The 25,411-nt window shown below is 41.1% G+C and overlaps 2 protein-coding genes across 3 annotated transcripts; one reads left to right on the top strand and one right to left on the bottom strand.

Annotated features, from left to right (window-relative positions):
• Positions 1-1,642: 1,642 nt before the first annotated feature.
• LOC102077851 (sialoadhesin) lies at positions 1,643-11,697 on the top strand. 2 transcript variants are annotated; one of them, XM_019363423.2, is made up of 11 exons: positions 1,643-1,895; positions 2,793-3,146; positions 3,269-3,493; positions 7,423-7,776; positions 7,923-8,153; positions 8,276-8,524; positions 8,643-8,906; positions 9,186-9,267; positions 10,246-10,300; positions 10,635-10,777; positions 10,873-11,697. In XM_019363423.2, the coding sequence occupies exons 1-11, from the start codon at positions 1,796-1,798 to the stop codon at positions 10,943-10,945; spliced, it is 2,130 nt and encodes a 709-aa protein (XP_019218968.1). In that variant the 5' UTR covers positions 1,643-1,795; the 3' UTR covers positions 10,946-11,697. The 2 variants fall into 2 exon arrangements, with proteins under 2 accessions (XP_019218968.1, XP_019218967.1); XM_019363422.2 differs by having other exon boundaries at positions 2,790-3,146.
• A 3,275-nt stretch (positions 11,698-14,972) lies between these two features.
• On the bottom strand, positions 14,973-16,967 carry LOC100696769 (ladderlectin). Its single transcript, XM_005464667.3, has 7 exons — positions 16,879-16,967; positions 16,732-16,799; positions 16,594-16,644; positions 15,892-16,001; positions 15,677-15,805; positions 15,460-15,571; positions 14,973-15,355 (listed from the first exon to the last, which is right to left on the bottom strand). The coding sequence occupies exons 2-7, from the start codon at positions 16,790-16,792 to the stop codon at positions 15,273-15,275; spliced, it is 546 nt and encodes a 181-aa protein (XP_005464724.2). The 5' UTR covers positions 16,793-16,799; positions 16,879-16,967; the 3' UTR covers positions 14,973-15,272.
• Between the last annotated feature and the right edge of the window lie 8,444 nt (positions 16,968-25,411).

The raw sequence follows: 25,411 nt of genomic DNA, 5'->3' as shown, positions 1-25,411 counted from the left end.
TTTGTTTTTCAGTATTTTGTACTATGGGCAATAGTTGTCTGTTGTGGCTGTATTGAGAGTGTGCAAGTAAGGATGGATGAAGCACAACTGCAGAAGAAATCTACCTACAATAAATAAAGGAACCTGAACGTCACGTTTACCCTATGGGGTTTCATTATTCTCACATATGTGTTGTTATTTTACTTTATGTAAATGACTTGCCCAATGCATGCAAAAATGTGGACACGATTATGTATGCTGATGATATGGTAATTTTTACACAACCCAAAACTGCTGATGATGCAGCCCATCGGCTTTTATTGGCTTTACAGGGTTTACAAAAATGACTGAATGACTCTTGCCTGTGCCTTAATGTTAAAAAGACCCTATCAGTGTTTTTTAGTTAACCTAAAACAACTATGGCTGCAGTAAAAGTTTGCTTGGGTGCACAAAAACGAATTAATGTTGAGGAATTTAAGTATTTGGGAGTGCTAGACTCAAAATTATCCTTTAAAAAACATGTTAAAAAACCAGTGAAGTGTAAATGTTGATATACAGAACTTTAGACATAGCGATTACATTCCTGCACTCTATGATACTGGCTCATATTGAGTACTGTGTTACAAGTTGGTCCTATATGAGCTTTGCTGCTATTGGGCCAATCGAAGTATGCTGCAAACAAGCATTGAAAAATATTAGATAAGAAACCTTTTTCATATCACCATTGTCAACTTTTAGGTAAATACAAGTTTCTAAATTTTACTAATTTCAAATTATTTAAATCTGCCTGTCTAATATACAAAGTTATACATGGTCTGGTGCCTCCACCAGTGAGTGACTTAATTAAGTAAAAGTCTAGCAGCATTGCCGGGTCTCGACTGACTTGAGCCACTGTTAGAGGTGATTGTGAATTGGCATTTAGACGCACCACCTTTTCACAGAATGCTCTGTCATATCAGGGAGTGAGCTGCTGGAATAGTCTTCCACTGTCAGTGAGGAAAAGCAGAAGTCTTCCTATCTTTAAGAGTCACTTAAAAGGGTGGCTGAGGGACACACAAACATGTGATCATGTTTAATTAATCATGCTTTATATTGGACGTGAAAAAGAGTTAGTGTATTACAAAAAGGGAAACAACTATTATTGCAATGGGTCAGTGCAATATCAGGACAGTCAGGACATGTGTAATACTGGGGTTTGTGCAATACAATTAATGCGTTTCTGTTGTTTTTCTCTATATTGTCCTCTGTTGTCCACTCTTCTTGTCATTGTTTGTTCTAGTATAATGTAATCACTGTTTTTCTCCTTGTCACATGATCTGTAAATAGTGTCTCTGTATGTTTTTACTAACTTGTGTGTAACACCAACCTGCCAGAGGGTCTGCAGATGGAAATTAGCCCAAGGCTATAATCTGGCATATTTACATTTGTTAAAATGTTCATTAATATGTATTGCCTCTCTTTCTAAATAAAATAAATGAAATAATAATAGTGTGTGTGAGGTGGTATATTTGTCTTGGCTGTGCAGACCACTTCAGTTCAGTTTTGGCTGTTTATTCTTGTCACTGGATGCACATGCAGAAGTAAAATGATGAAATTGCAGCACTTTTAGTTGTCAAAAAGAGGAAGGAAGCAGCAGGTTAAACTGAAAAGTTTGTGTCTCAAACGCAATGAGATCACAAAGCAGAAATTCTGCACTCCGATCACGTTTCAGGCATTTACAGTAACTGTGCACACTAACTACAGCGGACAGCACCATCAGCTACACATCAGATCAATATGATGGACATCATTTCCTGTATATAACATTTATCAGCTGATGTGTTTGAACTTGTCTGCAGCCACAGCAGAGAGGAGGACACCAACCATGAGACTGAAAGGAGCACAAGCTGCATTCATTTGTCTTCTCACTTTGTCAGGTATTTTATATTTACATTTTCATATTTTACAGATAACTGACTCTTGATCAGCTATAAGAAAATACACAGAAATATGGAACATTTGTAGTTTAGTACTTTCTAAACATTTTAAACTCCAGCTCTGTTTATGCAAGACTTGAAGAGAAGATAGTTTCTGTTAAACTTTCCTCTGCCTCCATTTTGTCACATTAGCAAGAAAACACACAGACACAAGACAAAGAAACAAACTGAGTTAAACAGTGAAGCTACACTAAAATCACACAAAGGTCCAAGTATCATTTTAATGATGTTGATATACAATAAACCACCTGAACAAGAGTCTGTAAAATATTTTAAAAATATTTTGAACAGTACAATGTCTCGACCTCTCTTATAGCGAGCTTGTATCCTCAGTTACACAATGAGTACTTTAATTGTATTGAGTTTACAAGTGTGAATGCCGTCACGCTGAGACCGCTTGGTCTTATTCTTATTTTCACCCGACCCAGCTGTAACCTGGTTGCAGTTAGTTTCAGCATCAGATTGTTTTTCAAGAGCACTTTTCCTGTTTGACAATTCTTCCTGCAACTGCATCATAAATAACTGCTCACATGCAGACAAAGGTTGAGCAATGTTTTAAGAAACTTTCCCATCAGCTGGAAATTTGCACACATCAGTGTTTTGCTTTTCTCATTTATTTCTGTCACATCTCTTTTCTCACAAAGACTTCTCTTGTTTTTTTCCCCGTCTTCAGTTCAGCCTCCTCGTGGTTCACAGGTTAAATTCCTTAACTGCACCTTCAGAGTGTGTGTCCTCCTGCCTCAGCTCACATACAGATTAACTGTAGAGAGCGTGGACACACCTTTAAAAGCAGCAGAATTCATTGTTTTGTTTCTGATGTGCTCTGTGTTACAGCAGTACAGGGTCAGGATGGTTGGTCAGTGACTTACACCTCTACTCAGATTTGTGCCTTAAAAGGATCAACAGTGGACATACGCTGCACCTACACGTACCCATCCAGAGTAAATGGGAACGTGACTGTAGTTGAAAAAGCTGTATGGTTTACTAAAATGAAGGGTGATGAACATGTGGATGTGAGGACAGAGGCAGAGTTTGCAGGTCGTGTTCAGTATCACTGTGATGACAAAGACTGCACTCTGAGAATCACAGACCTGAGAGAGAGCGACTCAGCTGAGTACAAGTTCAGATTTGTGACAAACCAACCAGGAGGGAAATATGCTGGATCACCTGGAGTCACTCTGTCTGTCACAGGTCAGATTCTTATATAAAAATTTGTAACATAATTTCGAAATGAAAAGGTTTGCTTGAACTTTGAGACACTACAAGCTATGAATGTTGTGTGTATTTTATATTTTGCTGTGTTTAATTTTTAGTTCTCCAGGCAGAAGTGATAAAAACTTGGCCAACCTTGTATCCTACATGGAAGAAGGTGACGTGTCAGAGCAGTTGTCATCTACCTGATCCTCATTCATATGTCTGGTACCAGAACGAAGTGAATATTGACAGAAAGGAGTCTTCTTTTGAAAAATACTTTGGTTATACAGACAGCATTTCCTGTGCTGTAAAAGGATACGAGAAGCTTCCCTCTCCTTCAGTGTGTGAGTTTACTTCAGTCTTACACTGACATAAAGCTGCTGCTGCAGTCTTTTTATTAATGATCATTAATTTCTGTTTCTAACACAAAAGATGTTGCTGCACCTTCATGTTTATTTTAAACATTGCACTGCAGATTCAAAGATGGCGCCAGTGTGTACGGCAGGCCGTCCTCGTCTCTGTTGTCGATCTCTCAAGGATATCAATTTCCTTGATATTTGTTTATTATTTGTTATCTTTCTGGCACTATGCCCCCCAGATGGTTATGCATTAATCACCTATGACCGGGATACTCTGTTAAATCTTCGTTTCCCTCCCTATGCTGGGTTGGATCAAGGTTGGAATTTGGGAGACGCTACCTTTCCACGTATCATCTCTTCCACTGGTTCATACGGTCCCCCTCTCTGCTCCCCGCCTAAGAAGCGCTATAGGAAGCGGGGCAAACGGAGTGGGTTTCGTGTTCGCTTAAAGGCTTACCTTAAAGTATCAGCTGCTGCTAATTCCCTCACCACCGCAGGGATTATACGACTTCCATCCGCTCGGGATCCAACACCCTTCAGGCTGCTCAACCATCGCTGGATCTGTCCGGTCGGTAAACAAGCCTGTCCGGTCTCTCCGGTAATCTCTTTGCCTGTTCGTGTTTGGATTGGGTCCACTAGTGATGGTGTACGGCACAGGCATCTAAGCCAGCTAAGACGTACTTCCAGCAGAGATAAGATGCCGATCTCTCGGATGGCTTTATTAAACGTAAGATCGCTGGTGAATAAAACCTTCATCTTAAATGACCTCTTCCTCACCTCTCGACTTGATGCTCTGTTATTGACTGAAACTTGGATTCGTCCTGGTGAGTCCTCTTCCTTTGCAGAGCTACTACCACCGGACTGTGTATTCTTCAGTTCACCGAGGCCCTCGGGAAGAGGTGGAGGCGTGGCCTCCGTTTTTAAAAACAAACTTAAAGTTCGGCAGCTGCCCTCTCCTACCTACTCTAGTTTCGAGGTCCAACTATTGGAGCTTGCCGGACCTCCGGCGACTTTATGTGCTGTGATTTATCGACCACCTAAATACAATAGGTCTTTTATTTGTGAATTTGCTGACTTCTTAGGTTCTTTTTTATTGAGTTATGATCAAGCTCTTATCACTGGTGATTTTAACATACATATTTGTTGTGCTGATGACCCCCTAGCCAAGGACTTTCTTGCCCTAATTGACTCTTTTAATCTTACACAGTGGGTCAGGGAACCAACTCATCTTAAAGGCCATACTTTGGATTTGGTCCTCTCATATGCACTGGATATTTCTACTATGGACATTGATAATGCTGGTATTTCTGACCATTTTTTGGTCATGTTTGATGTTGAGCTACGTGCAATTGACTTAAATTCTAAAGGCTGTCATCGCCCTGTACGTATCATTAATTCGGAGACTGTGGCTAACTTCATTACGACCTTCTTAAACTTTGCCCTTTCTGATCCAGACTTCACTGACTTAAACTGTTACACACCTCCATTGGTTGATGATTTTGCCAATGCTATGCTATCCACCAGTTGTGCCATCTTAGATATTGTGGCCCCTAAAAAGATGAAGCGTCCCAGAACTTCTCATCAACCATGGCTAAATGACACTATACGAGCTTTACGTCGTGTCTGCCGTCAATCCGAAAGGAGGTGGAAAAAAGATAGGCTTCAAATATCCTATGACATTCTTTGTAGGAGCCGCTTTCTCTACCAGAACTCCGTAAAGGCAGCTAAAGCAGCTTTCCTATCAGACATTATTGAGACTAATAGCCACAACCCCTGAATGTTATTCAAAATTTTTAATTCAGTGATAAATCCCTGTCCGGACTCTTTGAGTTCGGCCTCTCAGGCTCTCTGTGAACAATTTCTTAATCATTTTAGTGGGAAAGTTTTATTACTGAAGGCTTCACACTCTCACTCTCTTGTGCTGAATCCCGTTCCGGTTTTAGGATGCATGTCCACCTTTTCTCATTTTGAGCTGCTATCACTCCCCACTCTTAAGGGAATAATTGAAAAACTGAGAAACTCGAATTCTGTGCATGATATCCTTCCATCCCGAATTATCAAAGAAGGTTTTGAGGAAATTGGGCCTTGCATTTTATTCTTAATGAATTTATCATTGTTTGTGGGCTGTGTCCCGACTGCTTTTAAACATGCGGTAGTGCACCCCGTTCTTAAAAAAAGTAATTTTGATCAGAAAGACCCTGCCAATTATAGGCCAATCTCGAAGCTTCCGTTTTTATCAAAAATTTTAGAGAAAGCCGTCTTTCTCCAAATACAGGCTTATTTAGTTGCAAATAATATCACAGACAAATACCAGTCTGGTTTTAAGCCTCACCATAGCACTGAAACGGCCCTGTTAAGAGTCTATAATGATCTTCTTATATTCGCTGACTCTGGTCGCCCTGCCGTTTTAGTTTTACTGGATCTGTCTTCAGCCTTTGACATGGTTGATCATAATATACTCTTGATGAGGCTAGAGCATGTTGTAGGCATCAAGGGTTCTGCCCTTAATTGGTTCAATTCTTACCTCACTGACAGATCCTACTCTGTTGTGATAGGAGGATACTCTTCCTCTGTTGCCCCTCTCTGCTGTGGTGTGCCCCAGGGGTCTGTCTTGGGCCCTTTATTATTCTCTTTGTATATGCTACCCTTGGGCTCCATATTTGAAAAATACAATATTTCCTATCACTTTTACGCTGATGACATTCAAATCTACTGTCAACTGACTGATGATTTGTCAGCATCACTGAACTCTCTGTATGATTGCCTGAGTGAGGTTAAAGATTGGCTGTCAGAAAATTCTCTTGTTTTAAATGAGAAAAAAACTGAAGTTATGGTGTTCGACAGCCATATTCCTCGAGACCAGCTTGTTGCCCTGCTGGGGCCCCTAGCTAACTCTCTCTCTGACTCTATGCGTAACCTGGGTGTTTATTTGGATAGCTCCTTTAAGCTCGATAAGCAAGTATCATCTGTAGTTAAATCTGGTTTTTTTCAACTGCGCCAGATTTCTAAAGCTAAGCATTATATACCACATAGGGACCTGGAAAAACTTATCCACGCTTTTGTGACCTCCAGGTTAGATTATTGTAATTCCCTCTGTCGTCTCCCAGCCTTCTCTCTTCGAAGGCTGCAACTCGTTCAGAATGCTGCGGCTCGCCTTCTTACTGGAACTAGGAAGTTTGACCCCATTACCCCAGCTCTTGTCGATCTACACTGGTTACCAATCAAATATCGTATTGAGTTTAAAATCTTGTTACTCACGTTTAAAATCCTGAATAACACTGCACCCAGCTACCTCACTGATCTCCTTAATTTGCACACCCCTTGTCGTGCATTAAGATCATCAGATCAATTACTTCTGGCCCAACCTAAGCTTAGACTGAAGACCAGAGGCGATCGTGCCTTTGCTTCAGCTGCACCCAAACTTTGGAACAGCCTCCCTGCTTCTATTCGAGCCTTGGATTCTGTCCAATCCTTTAAATCAAGATTAAAAGCATATCTATTTGACTTGGCTTTCCTGAGCAGTTAACACCCTTTTAATCTTTTAAATTTTAATCTGTTAAATCTTTTATTAGATTTTATTAAATTTATTATTATTTTTTATTAATTTTACTGCTGTTTTTGTCTCAGCAGATTTTGTATTTACCTAAATCTCCTGGTCTGTTAGTGCCTCTATCCTGTCTGTGCTAGTGCCTGATTTGTACCCTGTTATTGATTTATGTTGACTCTACATGTTACTGTGAAGCACTTTGGTGTGCCTTCGGGTTTTTAAATGTGCTATATAAATAAAATTGTATTGTATTGTATTGTATTAAATCTCAGTAAAGCCAATATATCAACAGTAAGTCCCAACTGCCTCCTGCTCTGTGGTTCTGCAGTCAAATCTTCCTCTAACAAATCTGTTTCATATATTTCAGGTGTTGATGATCAAACCTGTAACAGAGTGTCTTACACCAGCAGAAGCATCTGTGCCCTCAAAGGTTCATCAGTGGACATTTCTTGCATCTACAGTCATACACATCCTGCTGTGTCCAAATTCTGGTTCAGTCCTGAACGTAGTCATCAGCAGCAGCATCGCTCACACCCCGAGGACCTCAGAAAAGACTCCCACTATGCAGGTCGTGTTGAGGTCATTGAAACAGAGAGAGGACGCTCCACTCTGAGAATCAGAGACCTGACAGAGAGGGATTCAGCCGAGTATCACTTTAAATTCAAAACACAAAGCTTTGAATGGAAGAGCAGTTTACCTGGAACAACTCTGACTGTAACAGGTACTGATGAACACACAATGTTAGCAGGTTTAATTAAGTGGAAACAAAAGTGATTGTTTTGTGAGCTCAGATATCAAATGTAGAGTTACATATCCACACATAAAGTCTCTCTCTACATGATGTCACTGCTGTGCTGTCATATTCAGCTCTGCAGGTGAAGGTGAGCAGAATAATATCAGTCCATCAGACTCAGACTGAGGCAGAGCTGAAGTGTGAAAGCAGCTGCAGTCCAGCTGGTCGTCTTTCTTACGTCTGGTTCAAGAACGGACAGAAAAACACGACACAGCAAACGTCTGCTTATACAGACTACTTTAATCCTGGAGACAACATCTCCTGTGCTTTCTCTGGATACGAGGATTACCGCTCTCCATCAGTGTGTGAGTCTATTTCACTGTGTCACCAACAATATATCATAGCTCCAAACCAGCTACAGTTTATCATGCTGTAATGTTACATGAGTTTAAACGCCAACTTTAACAAAGAAATCTTTTATCTGCAGATCCTTCAAAGCTTCCCTCTGTGTCAGTGAGTCCCTCTGGTGAGATAGTGGAGGGCAGTTCAGTCACTCTGACGTGTCGTACAGATGCTGATCCAGCAGCTAATAACACTTTGTACAAAGGCAACCAAACCTTGCCTCTAACACCAGAAGGTATTTATCATTTCACCTCCATCAGCTCTGAGGACAGAGGAATGTACGACTGCAAGACTGAGGATCAGCTCTCTGTGTCTTTATTCATAGATGTCCAGTGTAAGTAAACAGATCAGTGATCAGTTTGGATAACAGTTTCCTGTAATGTTTTCTTGGTGGAAATTTTCTCACACTGAATGTAAAAAATTTCAGAGTAATTTTTCTCGGTTTCCTCCAGATGCTCCAAAGCTTTCCTCTGTGTCAGTCAGTCCCTCTGGTGAGTTAGTGGAGGGCAGTTCAGTGACTCTGACCTGTAGCAGTGATGCTAACCCAGCAGCTAATTACACCTGGTACAAGGAGAATGATAACTCAGCAAAAGCATCTGGACAGAACTTCATCATCACTGACTTCAGACCTGAACACAGTGGGAGTTATTACTGTGAAGCCCAGAACACAAGAGGACGTCGCAGCTCCACCTCCCATCCTCTCACTGTTGTGACAGGTAAGTTACTGATGCAACTGATGTTGAAACTGATATTATTATTGTTTGGTTTTCACCTCACAATAAAAACTACTGTGAGCGAACTGTTGTGATTTTTCATAAATAAAATTAAACTGAAAAAATAAAAAAACATCCTGGAATCCTCGATTATCCAGTTTTGGTTTTAGTTCACAGCATTAAGTCCTGATATTTTAACATTTTTAGAGAAAATTGTATTGTTTAATGATCAATCATTGATTAACTTATTAAGTTCAACGTTTTTGTTTCACTTATTTCCAGGCTTATGGACATTTCCTGTCATGCTCTCAGTCTCTGTTACTGCTCTGGTCATCATACTCTTCTTTCTCCTGCTCTGGATTAGGTGGGATGTTTTAATAACTAATTTGGATTTTAAAGGTGTTTTTTGTTCAAGTCAATCTTAAGAAAATAGTCAGAAATACAGTTTTTTGTCAAAAATATTCAACTTTATTGTTTTAGCCTCATAATCTAGTTTTTTTCCGCATTGTGTGATTTCATGGCATCTTTAACAAAAATGTGTAATATAATCCTTCAGCATTGAAAAATGCAAAATGTAATCACAATTTTGATAAACAATTTAATTTTGCTGTTTGCTAATTGGTGATTATTATGTAACGTTACAGAATTTGGCAACCTTTTGGGAATAAACAAAACATTGAAATGACTTCATCTGACAGATATTAATTCTGTAGATGTACAGGTTCACACTGAGAGCACAGTAAAGACCAAAAACTAAGAGATCATTTTATTAGTCCACTCGAGACACTTAAAGTTCTCTGAGACTTTGTTGGCAGTGTTATTGACAAGTTTAAAAATCATGGTACATAATGAGAAACTGATCAGTTAGTACAGATTATAAGAACATCGCTACACAAACAAGCAAGCAATAAGTGCACTTGCTGCAAAAACATATCAGCAAAGGGTTTGTTTAGCATTAAAACATATGACTAACCATCTCAGTCCAAATTTTTAATGTAATTAAAAAAAAAAAAATGAGCATGGAAATTGCAGAATGATTGTGAGCCAAAACCTTTTATACTGGCAAGAATTTTAAAAGAGAGCTGCATACAGATATGGCCTCATATCTAATGTTTATTTCCTTTGAATGTTTATCCAGACTTTTCTGGACTTTTCTGATATATTTACATTACAACTAATGCTCATAACAATACTTTACTGCAGATTCGGTGGGCTGAAGACTGCTTCTGTTAGTGACAATTTATCTTGTTCATACTGTCTGAACTTCTGCCATTGGACATTTGTATGGTTAAAACATGAATCCATCCTGTTTGTTGAAATGTGTATTTTATTGTCTTATCAGAAGGGCATTGAAACACCAATCAGAGGCTGCAGAGAGGCCAGACAACGGAGCACAGGTGAGTGATGAGAGTTCAGATATTCCAGTCAAAACATCCTAAAACATAATGTTCAGACTTCAGAGTCACCAATTAGCTCAACCCATCACACAGACTGATTACATCCATTGTATCAATGTTCACCCATATTATTCATCTCCTACTTCCACATTCAGGCTTTTCTGCATTAACTTATGAGCAAAGTCAAGACACCTTGAGGTAGTAACAGATATTTAACTGTAAGAGGGGAGGAGGGAAGAAAGTTTTATGATTTTAACGGTTTTAGTTTATTAGTTCCATTTTCAAAAAGTCAAAAAGCCCCAAAAAATAATACTCTCATCCATGTGTTTGACAGACGGATGAAATTCAATATGCTGCTGTACAATTTGCTACAACCCAGCCAGATTTTGCTAACTCCAACTTCAGCTCAGCCCAGTTTGACAGATACCAGGAAGAGAGTGTTACATACTCCACCATGAATGTCAGAAGTGCTAGAAGGTGAGCAGCTCCTCACACAGGATAACTGCACCTTACATTTAATGTTTTAATACTTCGTGTACAATAGTAGTATCATTTTATTGTTTACTCTACAGATCAAAACACCAAGCTGCTGTGGAGGATGCCTCTGCACAGTACAGCACCGTTAACAAACCTCCCAGAGTGTGAACACAGCTGCTGTGTGTTTCATCAGGCTCCTCTGTTTCTGGGGGTAATAAGTGACTTGCCATGAATATAAATCATCACCACAAACCTCCAAAATGACCATAAAGTACAACCAGCATCTCTTAAATCTAATGTGAACAAACTTCTCATTTCATGTTTGTATATTTTTCTTGCTTTGTCTTCACAGCTCATTAAATACCGAGTACTTTGCTGTATGTATGATCAATTTTGAAACATCTCTTTATATTTCCAATGTTAACTTTTGTTGCTTTATCTCACCAGTAGTCAGTAGGAACACGGATTTTATTTCCCAGACTAACTGTGTGACAATTCAGCTTAACTGTTGTTTAAATATCTTGTTTAAAGTTCAAAGAGAGAGATTAGTGATCTCTGGTGCCACCTTGTGACCAAAATGCTTTGTGCTCAACAAAAAAGTAAAGTTGTGGCTGTGTCTTAGTTTTTCCAGATGGTAAAGAAATGGTAATTTATTTAATTAGTACTTCATTGAACAACCTGTCCTGCATTTATAAAACAGAGTTTCTGTTTACAGTAATGTTAACAGAAAATTGCTTTTTTTGTTGACCCATTGTAAAAGCTTAATTGTTTTATAGTTCATATTGAAGAAAAGTGAGGATTTTTTTCTGTAATTTAACTTTCTATATATTATTTAATAATTAGTTTGGTGTGGTATGAATAATAATGGAAGTGGTATTTATCAAAAGAGAGAAAAAAACAAATAAAAAAAGAGGACGTCATGATGTGCATGAATAGTTGTTGATTCAGATGCAGTTCATATGGAAGCCAGAGGGGGGAGGTGTTATGCAAATAATAAAAGCTATGGCAGAAACCTGAGAACACGGGGTCATGTCTGCTCCATAAAGCCATATTGTAACGTATTGTGGCTTGCACTTCTGGCCCATGTGTAATAAACCAAATGCTGGGGTCGTTGATTTTACACTTTAGGGTAACACTCAAGCAAATGACCAAAGACTCTCAGATTCGCTGCTTTCAACAGGTTTTACTGGCAGCAAGGTCTGAACTTCTTTGCCTCCTGAGTTACACAATCAGTGTTGGAATATCCCACTGCACATGTAGTCACACTGGACACTACATGGTCTTGTTTTTATTAGCCCTCAACGCAGCTGTGACCTGCTTTCAATTAGTTACAGGTTTGGTTTCCTTTTCATCAAATCTTCTTACAAGTACGTCAGAATTATCTCCTCTCATGCAGACATACGTTGAGCAATGGTTTAACAAAATTTTCTATCAAACCATAAAGGAAAACTGGATTTAAACTGAACATAGTAGTGTTGGATGCAAGTTAAGGAAACACAAGTATAAGTGTGACTATGGAGGACATCTCCTTCAATGTTCACAATTACCAAAGTGAATAACTACAGGCATTTCTCTCAGTCACCCGATTGTTAGGTGCAGAGATGCCAAACCAACCAACAGTAAGCACAAAGGCCTTCACAGGTTCTTTTTACTCTACTCTTTGGATAGCCTCCCCAGCTGCATAAGCTCCATAGTGGAAATATTTCTGGCATTAGCGGCTGCTCTTTCAGAGGATGGAGGAGGTGGTGGAGCTGTAGCTCTCTGGGGCTGGAAGACCTGAGGAGCATGAAGAAGCCATGGGACAATTTGTTGTTCTATCTGCAGAACAAGATCTACACTACAAGATCTCACCACTACATATTTCAAATACAATGATGGTTTCTACAGACAAAAACATGGCTGTGCCATGGGCTCCCCTGTGTCACCTATTGTAGCCAACCTTTACATGGAGGAAGTGGAAAGAAAGGCTCTTGGCTCTTTCAAAGGGAGAGTACCCAGTCACTGGTACAGATATGTAGACGACACCTGGGTCAAAATCAAGACACAAGAAGTGGAATCCTTCACTGCGCACATTAACGCTGTGGATAAAAACATCAAGTTCACCAGGGAAGACACAAAGGATAACTGTTTACCTTTCCTGGACTGCGCTGTGCACATTGAAGAGAATGACAACCTCAACATCGAAGTTTACCGGAAGCCCACACACACGGACCAGTACCTCCTCTTTGACTCCCATCACCCTCTGGAACACAAACTTGCGGTTATCAGGACCCTACACCACCGGGCAGAACATGTTCCCTCTAAGCCTGAAGGGGAAAAGAAGGAACACACACGTGTAAAGGAAGCACTTAAAACATGCGGTTATCCTAATTGGGCGTTTATAAAGTCAGCAAAGATGCACAGAAAAGAAGAGCAGACACCAGCGAGGGAGGATAAGAAAGACAGACGCAACAAGTGTCTGTGAAGGTTCTCAGTCATCCAGGTCATCGTAGTCAAAGGAGCTTGCAAAGAAGAGCGTCTGGACTTCTTTAAGTTGCTTCAAGACGTTTCACCTCTCATCCGAGAAGCTTCTTCAGTTCTAAGGTCAAATGGCCGAGAGTCCCAGATTTAAACACAAGACTCAGCAGTTCATCTGCATCTAAAGGACAAAGGTCACTCTTTCGAGGATGCCAATGTTCACATTTTGGACAGAGAGGACAGATGGTTTGAAAGAGGAGTGAAAGAGGCCATCTATGTCCACTGTGAGCGACCATCTTTGAACAGAGGTGGTGTCTGCCATCTATAATCCAGTTTTGAGATCCCTTCCCAGACTCCTTAACGCCCACTCACACCCTCGGCCATCTGACCTCAGGAAATCACATGACAGGGTGGGGCCAGGTTTCACAATCAGCTCACCCGAAACCCTGGCTGATTGTGACCCACACCCGTTTTCACACCTTGGCTCCTGTGATTAGGTAGAAGATCATCAGGGGGTCCTTTGTCCCTCTTTGGGGGAAACTCCCACTGGGTTTAAATCTGGGACTCTCCACCATTTGACCGTTAGAACTGAAGAAGCTTCTCGGATGAGAGGTGAAACGTCTTCAAGCAACTCAAAGAAGTCCAGAATCTTTTCTTTCCAAGCTCCTTAGAAAACAAGATCTACAGTCTCACCCAGAGTCTTGGGCGCTTCACGTCCTGCTATCTCATCTTGGATGTAATTGGCCAAACTCTCCATAAAAATTGACCGGGGCGCAGTATCTCCCCAGGTTAATTTAGCAGCTAGAACACAGAACTCTGAGATAAAGTGGCACATGGACTGATTACCCTGATGTAAATGAAGTAACTGTGACTCCACCTATACTTCATTAAAAGGGGGGAACAAAGGTTTTCTTTAACTCCTCCACAAACAAGGCTTAATTACTGCAGGCATTAAACTTGCCATTGTAAAGGGCTGCTGTCCACTCCTGGACCAGACACAAAAGAGCTTAACATTGCAACCTTGGCATGGGAGGTGGAGTATTTACAAGGCTGACATTCAAAAAGCATATCCAGAGTGACAAGTAACCTTCCATTCCACTTATCTAGCAGTGCAATCCGGAGTTCCTCGCTCAACGCTGTGGATTGACACTGCAATGTGGTGATGGATGCAGAAAGCTGGATGATCGTCTGAGCGAGGGATTCCAGCTCAGTGCTCTGTCGATCTACCACATCACGGAGATACAACACTTCGGCTTTTAATTGTTCGAATTCTGCTGGGTCTATGTGCGGCTCAGACATCCTGTCACAATCGGGAGGATGCCCACGGATTATTAATTTTAAATTGGTGCGCCCGTTTAGCGATAAACTAGCTAGACCCAAACTCGGCAAAGGCTAGTGATGGGTTGGTAGAGGCACACAGGGACTTTAGTAACACCCAGTGCACTGTGTTATGAGTGATCCACGGACAGGAAGGATGAATGAACAACTCTGGTTAACAGCACCTAAAGCAAGCAGCGGCTGATGGTGTTGAGGGTTTAGGAGCTTCTGGCATAAGGGAAACAATGTCTGAATGGAGAACAGGTGGGTGATCTCCCTTTAAAAGCCAATCCTCATGGTCACCTCACCACTACTTTACATCAGGACGTCCAGGTTAATGTTAAATTCCCCAACTTCAATGAATGTGTCTTATGAATGCTGAATATGTATATTCCTAAACACAAGAGATGTAACACAGACAGATGCTTGACTAAAAGCTTTATTGCTGCATAAAACAAGTGAAAAAAAATGAAAAACAGAAGAAAGAACAGTTTTCAAAAATCAACGCTGTAGTAACACAACCAGTCTGCTCTTGTTAAAGACACAAGGTCTTAAAAGACAATGCAGTTTTTGTTGATTTGTCATTTTGATGTTTAGGTTGGGTGCTACAATGAGAGAAAAAATTTAATGCTTCAAAATGAAATAAAGAAATTGGAGCAAGCAAAACACAAACACTATTGTACATCAGTTTGTGTTTTTATAGGAATTTCATGCTTCAGTCTCAGCCCAGGTGTCTTGAGATTTTCCTGGCACAGATAGATGGCCGATGTGAGTCACACTGCACATCATCCCAACACTTGGAACCTAAGAAAGTACAAGTGCAGAAATCAGTAAATTTATTTATTTTTTATTTTTTATAAGTCATTCATATATTAAGCATTCATATTAAATGTTGTACTCTGAATTACCACTATAATTTATCTGCAGACAGTGCTGATTGCCACAGCCATTATTAGGCTCTCCTGGGCACCAGTGTGTATAGCTGAAACAGCTCCCATCAGTCCACAACCAAACATGTTTCTAGAAGACAGAAGTTGATAGCATTATTTCAGGCAGGCCAAAAGAGTCTGCCTAACCAAAGTCTTGTGAAACAGAAAAAAAATTGTAATGATTGAATAAAAGTACCCCAGATGCATTAGTTCCTCCAATCCAAGTAGTTTTGTAGCCATAAGGGCCAGTCAGCTTCTGAATCAGATGGTACTCGCTGCTGCTGTGCACAGATGCAAGGTGGGCCCCCATGGACCTGCAGTTTCTCTTCAATGGCAAGAGACAGAGAGAGCAAATGTGTTTTAAGATGTTTTTCTCAAGTACTGAAGGCAACACAATTAAGAGAAACTTACCTCAGCGTGAGCCCAGTTCATGGCTGTTGGAATATAGACAAAGCAGCGACGTCTGAACCGAGTCCAACCACGAGGACAACAAGAGGACATGTTGACCTGGTCACTTATTCCTGAAGGAAAATAGATAGTTTTATATGTGACTCCAGCTGAAATCGTATTTTACATTATTTCAGATAATGACAAATACAATGAAAGAAGAAAACAGGACATTTTTACTCCTTCACAGTTATAAAGTGTAATTATATGTATGCAAGTGTCATTTTTTCATAATTATTAATCATATAATTCTAGTTATTACAGTAATACCTAATCTGTTTATACCCCTATTTTGAATAAAGTTTAGAAAGTCCTTTTACAAACAATCAAAATCAAGAAAGATGGTAAATTTAAGAATGAGGTTAAAAGGTGAGGTTGAACAAAGTAACTTGCAAACACAATTTCAAAACACAAATTGTCATTAAAATGTATAAATATAAATAAAGAATAAAGTAATAATAGTAATAAAATAAATAACAAAGATAATCTTGCTCATATATAATTCTTTTCTATATTATATGTTGGGTTTTTTGTCCTTTCTCTTCTTAAAATATATCATCTGTATTATAAATGAGAAGCACATCATGCAAAACACAGGTGTGTTTTTTCTTCTTGTCTTTAGACATGTGATTAGTTTTGGTTAAAATCAGTAAAATGTCCACTGACCTGTTGGAATTAAATCCCCTGCACCACTGCTGTCAACTTTATCTGTAAGAACTAAACAATTTAAAACATTAAATGGTGACTTATTATGTAAAGAGGTACAAAATGACATATACTTACATCCTTTACAGCAATACTCACAAGCAGCAGGGGTCAGAACCATCACTGCACAAAGAAGTACAGACACAAGCAGCAGCTTCATGGTGCCTCTGTGTAAAACAGAAGAATCGAATTACTGTCAATTCTTTAAAAAAAGGAGAAAAGATCATTAAAGAGTTTGTACCAGACCTTCTGTAGATGGTCTTCTCTCTTTTCTGAGTCAGCCAGTAGCTTTAGTCTTCACCGTGGAGGTTAAGAACATCTCTGGTACCAGTGTTTATATACTCTTATAGTTACATAGTTGCCAAATCAGGAAATAACAACTTCTTTCTCAACCAAATAAAAAATAATTGCCTCTTCCCTAATTTGATTTCATGCTGACTTAATTTCACATATTAACTGATGGTTGACAGAAAGGTTCCAAAGAGTCCAACGACAGAACACTTTATAAAGCTTTCTTGTTTCACAGGAAAAGTTACAGTGTTAAAGAGAAACTCTGTTGAAGGAGATTAAAACACATTGTAATTATTGACATTATCAATGTTTTTAGAGTTCTGATATATAATTCAACTTCTTCTTCCTGTTTAAAAGTCAAAAAATGTATTGCCACCCTTTGATATCATCATTGTGACTGAAAATATTGTTGCTTTTATATATAAATTGGTAAATAAAAGTTCATCATGTTCATGTTCACCTAATCCCCTGCTCTACATGGTGTTCTTCACTTTTTGGAGCCAACATCTAAACTGGGTCCAATAGACCCACAAAACCTTTACCTTTAACTTCTGCTACAATCTTCCCCTACAGTCTTGCAGCGTTCAAACCTTCCCGGGATATCAGCCACTGCACGTTCCTGTGCAGGAAGCTGAGGTTGCAGTGCAATTTGTACAGCATCACCTGTGCTGTGGTCAGAGGATATGGTAGTAAACCAAGTGGGCCCTCTGCTGCACAATATTTCTCTGCTGCACATTGGAACATAATTGTTGCTCTGCTGAGTGGAGGTCTCTGGTCCCACAGTACACTGAAGGTCAAAGGGTTTGATTATCATACCTCAAGTGCATGTCTAAGAAAATATCATATTAACTTTATCTACCAGAAGCATCTTGGCACAGTGGTTTGCACTACTGCCTTATGTCCCTGTGGGGAAAAAAAGAAAACAACCAAGAACAAATCATAGGTTTGATATGCTCTTCTTGGCAAACTGTATGGTGAAAAAAAGAGATCTCCTTAGGACAAGAATTTTTTTTTTTCTCCATAGCTCCCTATCATTAGCTACACAACTTTATTTACATTGACAATAAGTCACTGTGCTGTGTTGGAGGTTTGACTTTTGACTCTTACAAATTTGCCAAACTAACAAATATTACAACTAAGCATATTTTGTCTTTATGTAGGACCCTGCTAATGTTTGGGTCAAAGACACATTTTTTGCCACTGTAAATCACCACAGTGGATTGTAAATCAAACAATCAATATGTGACTGAAGTGCAGACTTTCAACTTTAACTAAAGGGGTTTTACATACATTTTGCATGACCTATTTAACAATCAGAACCATTTTTATACACAGTCACCATTTTCAAAAATTCAAATTTCACCCCATTCTCACTCGTAACATCCTGATGATTTGTCACATCCGGCTGCGTTCCTGAGGAACGCAAAAGATGACCTTCAGCATTCTTATGATGCGCGCCAGGTTATGGGTGAAATACAGAAGAAAGACGGTCTCATGATAATATACGTTCCAGCTATGCATTCCGGCCCGAACCCTAACCATATCCCTACTCCAAACCATAACTTTATCCCCAACTTTATCCAGCACTTTAATGACGTTAAATAGTGTTTTCCAAAGCGACTTAAGGAAAATGAACAAACATGTGTAGATTGATTCCAAACGGTTCTCATGTTTCCTCATTTTTTTCCGACCTCGTCATTTAGGGTGCCCGGAAGCATTATATGTTGACGATTTGTCACCTAGCATAAAATGTTACGCTTTGGGAGTGAGAACGTCTTGCAAATTTAATGGGACGCTTGACTGATAAAAATGGCCAGATGAGGCCTACTCCCTTATTCTTTCATGACAAATGAACTAGACATATCTGAAGTTGGTTCAGTGTGCTGCATTTGTATTTTTTGACTTGTTACTTCAATTTTATTATGATTTATTATTTCAGTTAGGAGAATATCATAAATATGAGAACTAAATTTCTCAGGCAATATTAAGTCTTTGTCTTATAAATGAATGAATAAAACTATCAAGTGAAAAGGAGAACTGTTGTGTACATAAAAGCGATGATGAAATTAATTTCCCTTTGTCAAACAAAACAGAAGTTACAAAACTCCATATTGTCTAGACAGATATTGTACAACCCCAGTTCCAAAGAAGTTTCAATGCTGAATAAAATGTAAGTAAATAAATAAATAAACAAAATGAAATAACTGATTGATTTTCAAACTGATAAACCCAGATTTTATCCATAACTGAGGACAGAAAACATACAAACATGGGGCCAAAGCTGATTTAAAATGACAGGCAAAATTGCAAAATTATTGTTTTGTGGTCCGACAAATTCAAGTTGTTTTTGGAAAACAAGGAAAGATGTCTTTTCGGTCCATCCAACACCAACAGATTGCTTCTCAGACTGTCAAGGAGATCAGTGATGCCATGAGTTGTAGGGTACATCATGGTACCCCATTTGTAACAGGTTCAACACAGACAGCCAAACAAACATTCACGCTCACATTCATCCCTATGGCTAATTTAGATGTATCCTAACATGGATATCTTTAAACTGTGGAAAGAAGCCAAGGTGCCCAGAATGAGCACAGATAAAGGAAGAACATGCCAAGTCCACACAGAAATGCCCCAGTTATATGCTGGATTCTTCCTGCTGTGAGGCAATAATGCAAATCACCACCACAATACTGTACTGCGCAGCTATAAAACACCATGTAATTCTGTTCTTAAAAATTAATTCAGATCAAAGTATTGATAAAAAAATATCTATTCCTTAATCAAAAATTCAACCAATTAAATTACTACTTCCTTTTTTCAACATGACTAGGGAAATGGTTCCTGCTTCTCATTATCAACTACATCAAAAATTCTCCAGAGAAAATATAGATGTCATATTTTCCCTAAGGAGAAAGGAGATTTGGGAGATGGAGTCCAATACCTCTGAAATCCAGAGGCCTGGCCTACTCTATTTCTTGAAGAACAAGTAAGACAGACTCTTATGAATGTATTGTGTATATTTAGTGATCTGGAGTGACCCCAGCATTTTCTATAACAGTTTCATATTCATCAGTGCTGATTGTTGATAATTACTGGGCTGATGTTTGCTTGCTTGTTTGCTTGCTTGGCTGCTTTTGTGTCTACAGATATGTGTGGCATTCTTCCATGTCACCACCAAGTACCTGCAGGGAACATTTAGATCATCCTTAGGCAAGTGTTGTCATCAACTGCTTACACTGTACCATTCCAGAAGGACAGTCAAGAACTCTGGGGTTTGCCCAACCAAGTATTATGTGGACTTCGAGAGGACATTTGACCTTGTCCCTTGGAGTATTCTGTGGGAGGGGTTTTGGAAGTATGAGGTGTCTGGCCCATTGCTATGAGCCATTTCATCCTTATACAAGCCTTGCAGAGCTTGGCTGTCCAGCTGGAAATAAGCCAGACTCATTCCCTGTGGGTGCTGGACTCTGCCAGGACTACTGGTTGTAATTTTTATAGATCGATGTCGTGGAGTTTGATGTGGCTCGGCTGCAGGGGAGGGGTGGAGCACCAGGTTCAGGGTGTGGTGTCAGGGAAGGGTGGATTTCGCAGCCGGTGAACATCATCTAATCATGCTTTCCCTATTTCAGTAGCTGCCGGGCCGGAGAGGAGGATGGAGTGGCTGGAGCAGAGAGCAGGAGCAGTGACCACCGCAAAGTGCCAAATGAAAAGTGACAGCACAGAGTCATTGTGAACAGAAAAATAAGCTAAAAACTGAGCCATGTCGGGTCTGTTAGGTTTATATTGTGGATTGTCATTTATGCTTAAAAATATATACTCATATATTCTTAGAGTTATATAATCGATTGCATATTGATAGGATGTCTGATCCTTAGCAGTCTGCAAAGACTCTGTGTGCCTCCCAGAGCACTCTTGCATACACACACTTCTGGGAGGGTTGGATGGGGTTAGACCACCTTCGTGTACGCCAGGAGGCTGGATGATGCTGTGGCCAGGTGGCTACAACCTGCCCCCACACAAGGGGAGGTGCTGCAGTGATGTGGTATTTGAGCAGTACGTGGAGGGGCTCTTAGTCAGGATGGCATAGTGGGTCTGCTGCCAGTGGCCAGTGACCCTCAAAGCGGTGGTGACTCTAGCCTAGGACAACAGGAATGGCTGTGGGAACAAGCAGTAACGGGCTGACTGGTCCTGGTCACCCCGCAGCGGCGGCCCCTGGCACCGCCTCAACCAGTCCATCCTGTGGCCGTGGAGAAGAGGCCATTCCATCCCACTAACCCCTTTTCTTCTGGGCTTTTTCCAAAGGTCCTGGCCATTATACAGGGAGTGCAGAATTATTAGGCAAATGAGTATTTTGTCCACATCATCCTCTTCATGCATGTTGTCTTACTCCAAGCTGTATAGGCTCGAAAGCCTACTACCAATTAAGCATATTAGGTGATGTGCATCTCTGTAATGAGAAGGGGTGTGGTCTAATGACATCAACACCCTATATCAGGTGTGCATAATTATTAGGCAACTTCCTTTCCTTTGGCAAAATGGGTCAAAAGAAGGACTTGACAGGCTCAGAAAAGTCAAAAATAGTGCGATATCTTGCAGAGGGATGCAGCAGTCTTAAAATTGCGAAGCTTCTGAAGCGTGATCATCGAACAATCAAGCGTTTCATTCAAAATAGTCAACAGAGTCGCAAGAAGCGTGTGAAAAAACCAAGGCGCAAAATAACTGCCCATGAACTGAGAAAAGTCAAGCGTGCAGCTGCCAAGATGCCACTTGCCACCAGTTTGGCCATATTTCAGAGCTGCAACATCACTGGAGTGCCCAAAAGCACAAGGTGTGCAATACTCAGAGACATGGCCAAATTTGGTTTTGGATCCTCTTTCATTAACTGGTTAAAAATATTATATAATTCCCCAACAGCTTGTGTCAAAACAAATGACCAAACATCCTCCAGCTTCTATCTCCTGAGGGGCACCAGGCAGGGATGCCCCCTCTCCCCTTCACTGTTTGCAATTTTTATTGAACCACTAGCAGCAGCAATTAGACAGAATTCAGAAATTAAGGGCATAAAATGCAAGAACGTGGAACATAAAATCAGCCTTTATGTGGATGATGTGTTACTTTTTCTCTAAAACTCACAAACCAATATATCTGGGGTCATTGAATTGATAAACTCTTTTGCAAGAATATCAGATTACTCAATTAATTGGTCAAAATCTACAGTCCTTCCAATTAATTGCTCCTTCCATAATTCCTCTTCTACTCCACTGCAATCGGGAAATATAAAATATTTAGGTATTAATGTTTCTCCCAAGCTTTCAGATCTAACTAAATTAAACCATATCCCACTTTTAAAGAAGGTAGAAGGTGATCTGGCTAGATGGAAATGTCTACCCATATCACTTATGGGAAGGGTTGCCGCTATAAAAATGATGGTCTTACCAAAAATAAATGATTTAGTCTCAATGATCCCAACTAAACCGCCACAAGATTGGTTCAGATCTCTAGATTCATGTATGTCCAAATTCCTTTGGAAAAATAAACCCCCACATATAAGCTTAAAAACACTACAAAAGACCAAAGATAAAGGAGGATTAGAACTACCTAACTTTCAGCACTACTTCTTAGCCAACAGGCTTCAGTTTATCTCAGGATGGCTAAATAATACCTTCTTAGAAGAACCTTGGCTAGATGTAGAACAAGCACTTTGCAATAATCTAGAGATTTCAGACCTACCATTTATCAGCTCAAACATCCAACGACATGAATGCTTCAAAAGCGTCAACATCAGCTCTTCTCTGACAGCATGGTGGGAGTTTCTGAAGTTGACAGAGTCTTCATTAATCCCATGCAAACGTACACCTATCTGGAACAATCCTGACATATTACAAAACAATAATATGATAAACTTTCCAGATTGGAGTGGTAAAGGAATCAAATATTTAGAGCATATATTAGAAGAAACGGAATTTATTCCATTTGACAGACTAGTTACACAATATGGGATCAACAAGAAAAGATTTTTAGAATATCAACAAATTACATCCATATTAAAAAAGAAATTTAAACCGGGTCAAGTTGAACTACAAACGCCACCAAGTGTGGTACAATTTCTTACTCTTAAAACCCCCAAATTACTCTCCAAAATATACAGAATGCTTTCTAAAACAGATGAATCAATATCACTTCCTATTGCAAACTGGGAAGCGGATTTATCAGTTAACTTTGACCAAAACTTCTGGTCTCAGATTTGCTTAAAAACCTTTCATTTAATTAGAAATCCCAGTCTTCAATTAATTCAATACAAAACACTACATAGAGTGCACTATACAGGTCATCGGATGTTCAAGATGGGCTTTACGTCTACCAACAACTGCTCACACTGCCAAACCAATTCACCGGACAATTATATCCACGCTCTTTGGTTCTGTCCACCAGTTCAGAAGTTTTGGTGTGAGATATGTGAAGACTTATCAAAGTGTCTGAAATGTAACATTCCAACTTCTCCTTTAGTGTGTTTGTTGGGCAGCTTAGATTATGTCACTACAGAAAAGAATATAGCCCATATGGTTTTCACTGCCCTATGCATAGCCAAGAAAACAGTCCTCATGAACTGGAAAAATAAAAATAATCTTAATTCTAACCAATATAGAAATTATCTGTTAGATAGTCTTGATATAGCCTCTGCCACCACATCAGATCAATTGCTCTGGGCTCCATTGATCAGCTCCATCACCTAGCGGGGGTGGGGGGGTCATAGTTTGGTCCCACCTTCACTGTTGTGATTGGTGTGGGGGCAGGGACAGGCTTAGGGCGTGGGGGGGTTCCCCAGGAGCATCTTCCTTGGAGGGCTCAACCCGGGGTTGTGGTCATGGCCTATTAAGGGCTCTGTTGGCTCTTAGGTGATGGTTTCCTCGTGGCTGCGTGCAGCGGGGCTAGGGGAGGGTCTGTGCTGACGGACGTGGGTTACTGAGCTGGTAGCCTGGCTGCCCCTGGGTGGGTTTGGGGGCTTGGGTCCCGGTTGGTATGTTGCCGGGGTTGTGGGCGGGTGGGTGTATGGGGGCCCAGCCCTGGCGCAGGGTTCCGCTGGCTCATCGAGCCACCTGGGGGGGGCTCTTCAACTGGTGGGGGAGGCTGTTACATCTTGCAGGAGGTCTCCTCTCTTCAGGAACTCACTCTGCAGGACGGGGAGATATAGGAGAGGTGGAGGAAGATCTCAGCCTGGGCGTCTATTGTCTTGTGTAGTCTGGAAGATGAGTGGATGACAGGGTGGGTACAGCTTTCTCTGTGGTGGGGTCGGGTGGGCTGTCCTGGGCTCTGTGGGGCCGGGCGGCGCTGCTTCACTGGGCCCCGGTCCGGATGGGCCTGGGCCCCCCTTTCCCTGGCGGGTTGCAGAGTATGCGGGTGCCTACTGGGGTCAGCGGGGGAGCTGGCCCCAGGGAGGGGTCACTTGCCCCTCCCTTCCTTCCCTCCCCATCTCCAGCTGCCTCCCTCTTCCCGCTCCACCACAATCACCCACACATGCAGAGCCTTGGGGTAAAGGTGTGTCACCAGGGTGCAGGGAGGCATCCCCCCCCCTCTGTCCCCTTCTGGCTGCCTGTGCCTCAATTTTATCCCACAACTTAGACATTCACATTACTCACACTCTCATTACACGTACATATAGGATCTTGGGGGTGGGCAAGCTACACAGTACCCAAAAGACCATCAGGGTGCACAACCTCACCCCTGGCGCCATTGCCCACCTCTCAATTTTAAATACACGTAGACATCAAGGGCTATCAGGAGGGGCTATGCGCTTACCTGCTGCTCTGGCAGGTAGCTCCATGCCCTCCTGGGTTTTAAATGCACCTTAGAACACACATGCATCAACACTACATTTGAGCGGGCGGAGGGAGGTTTGGAGTCTTCACACACCCCCGTTCTCTGCAGCCTGTTGGAGCGGGGGGGCTAGGATGAGGAGTTGGCCGTCCGATTGGGATCTGGAATGTGGGGCCTCCCTGCTGCTGCCGAGCCGGGGCAGTATGCGTCTCTCCACCCCAGGGAAAAGGGTAACACCACCTGGGTCTGGGTGCAGTTTCCCCCTCTAGGGGCAAGGGTACCTAGACCTGGGGCTTAGAGTACGCTTGGGGAGTGTGACTGTGTGTACAGTGTCTCTTTATGTCTGTCTCCACGTTGGGTGAGTGTTGAGTAATTGCTTATGAGAGCATGAGGGTGGGAATGGATGTTTGTATCTGTGTGTGCCTGTATGTCTGTGTCTATATGTCAGGTTGGGTATCAGACGCCACCTCTCTAGGGACATCTCAGGCCCTCCAAGGTATGGAGGCCTATCTCCCCCCCACCACTTCCCCTGCCAGTGGCAGACGCCCTCAGTCATCGGTGCGTTGGTGGTTCTTTGTGACTGGGGATGGGCATCCAGGTACACACCGGCTCACTCCTTGGTGGCTGCTTGTCGGGGCCTGGAGCCTGGGTCTTGTTTGGGCCACTTCGGGGG

The sequence above is a fragment of the Oreochromis niloticus genome, linkage group LG3, assembly GCF_001858045.2.
Source record: "Oreochromis niloticus isolate F11D_XX linkage group LG3, O_niloticus_UMD_NMBU, whole genome shotgun sequence".
Lineage (NCBI taxonomy): Eukaryota > Metazoa > Chordata > Actinopteri > Cichliformes > Cichlidae > Oreochromis > Oreochromis niloticus.
This window is presented reverse-complemented; position numbering and strand designations above follow the sequence as displayed.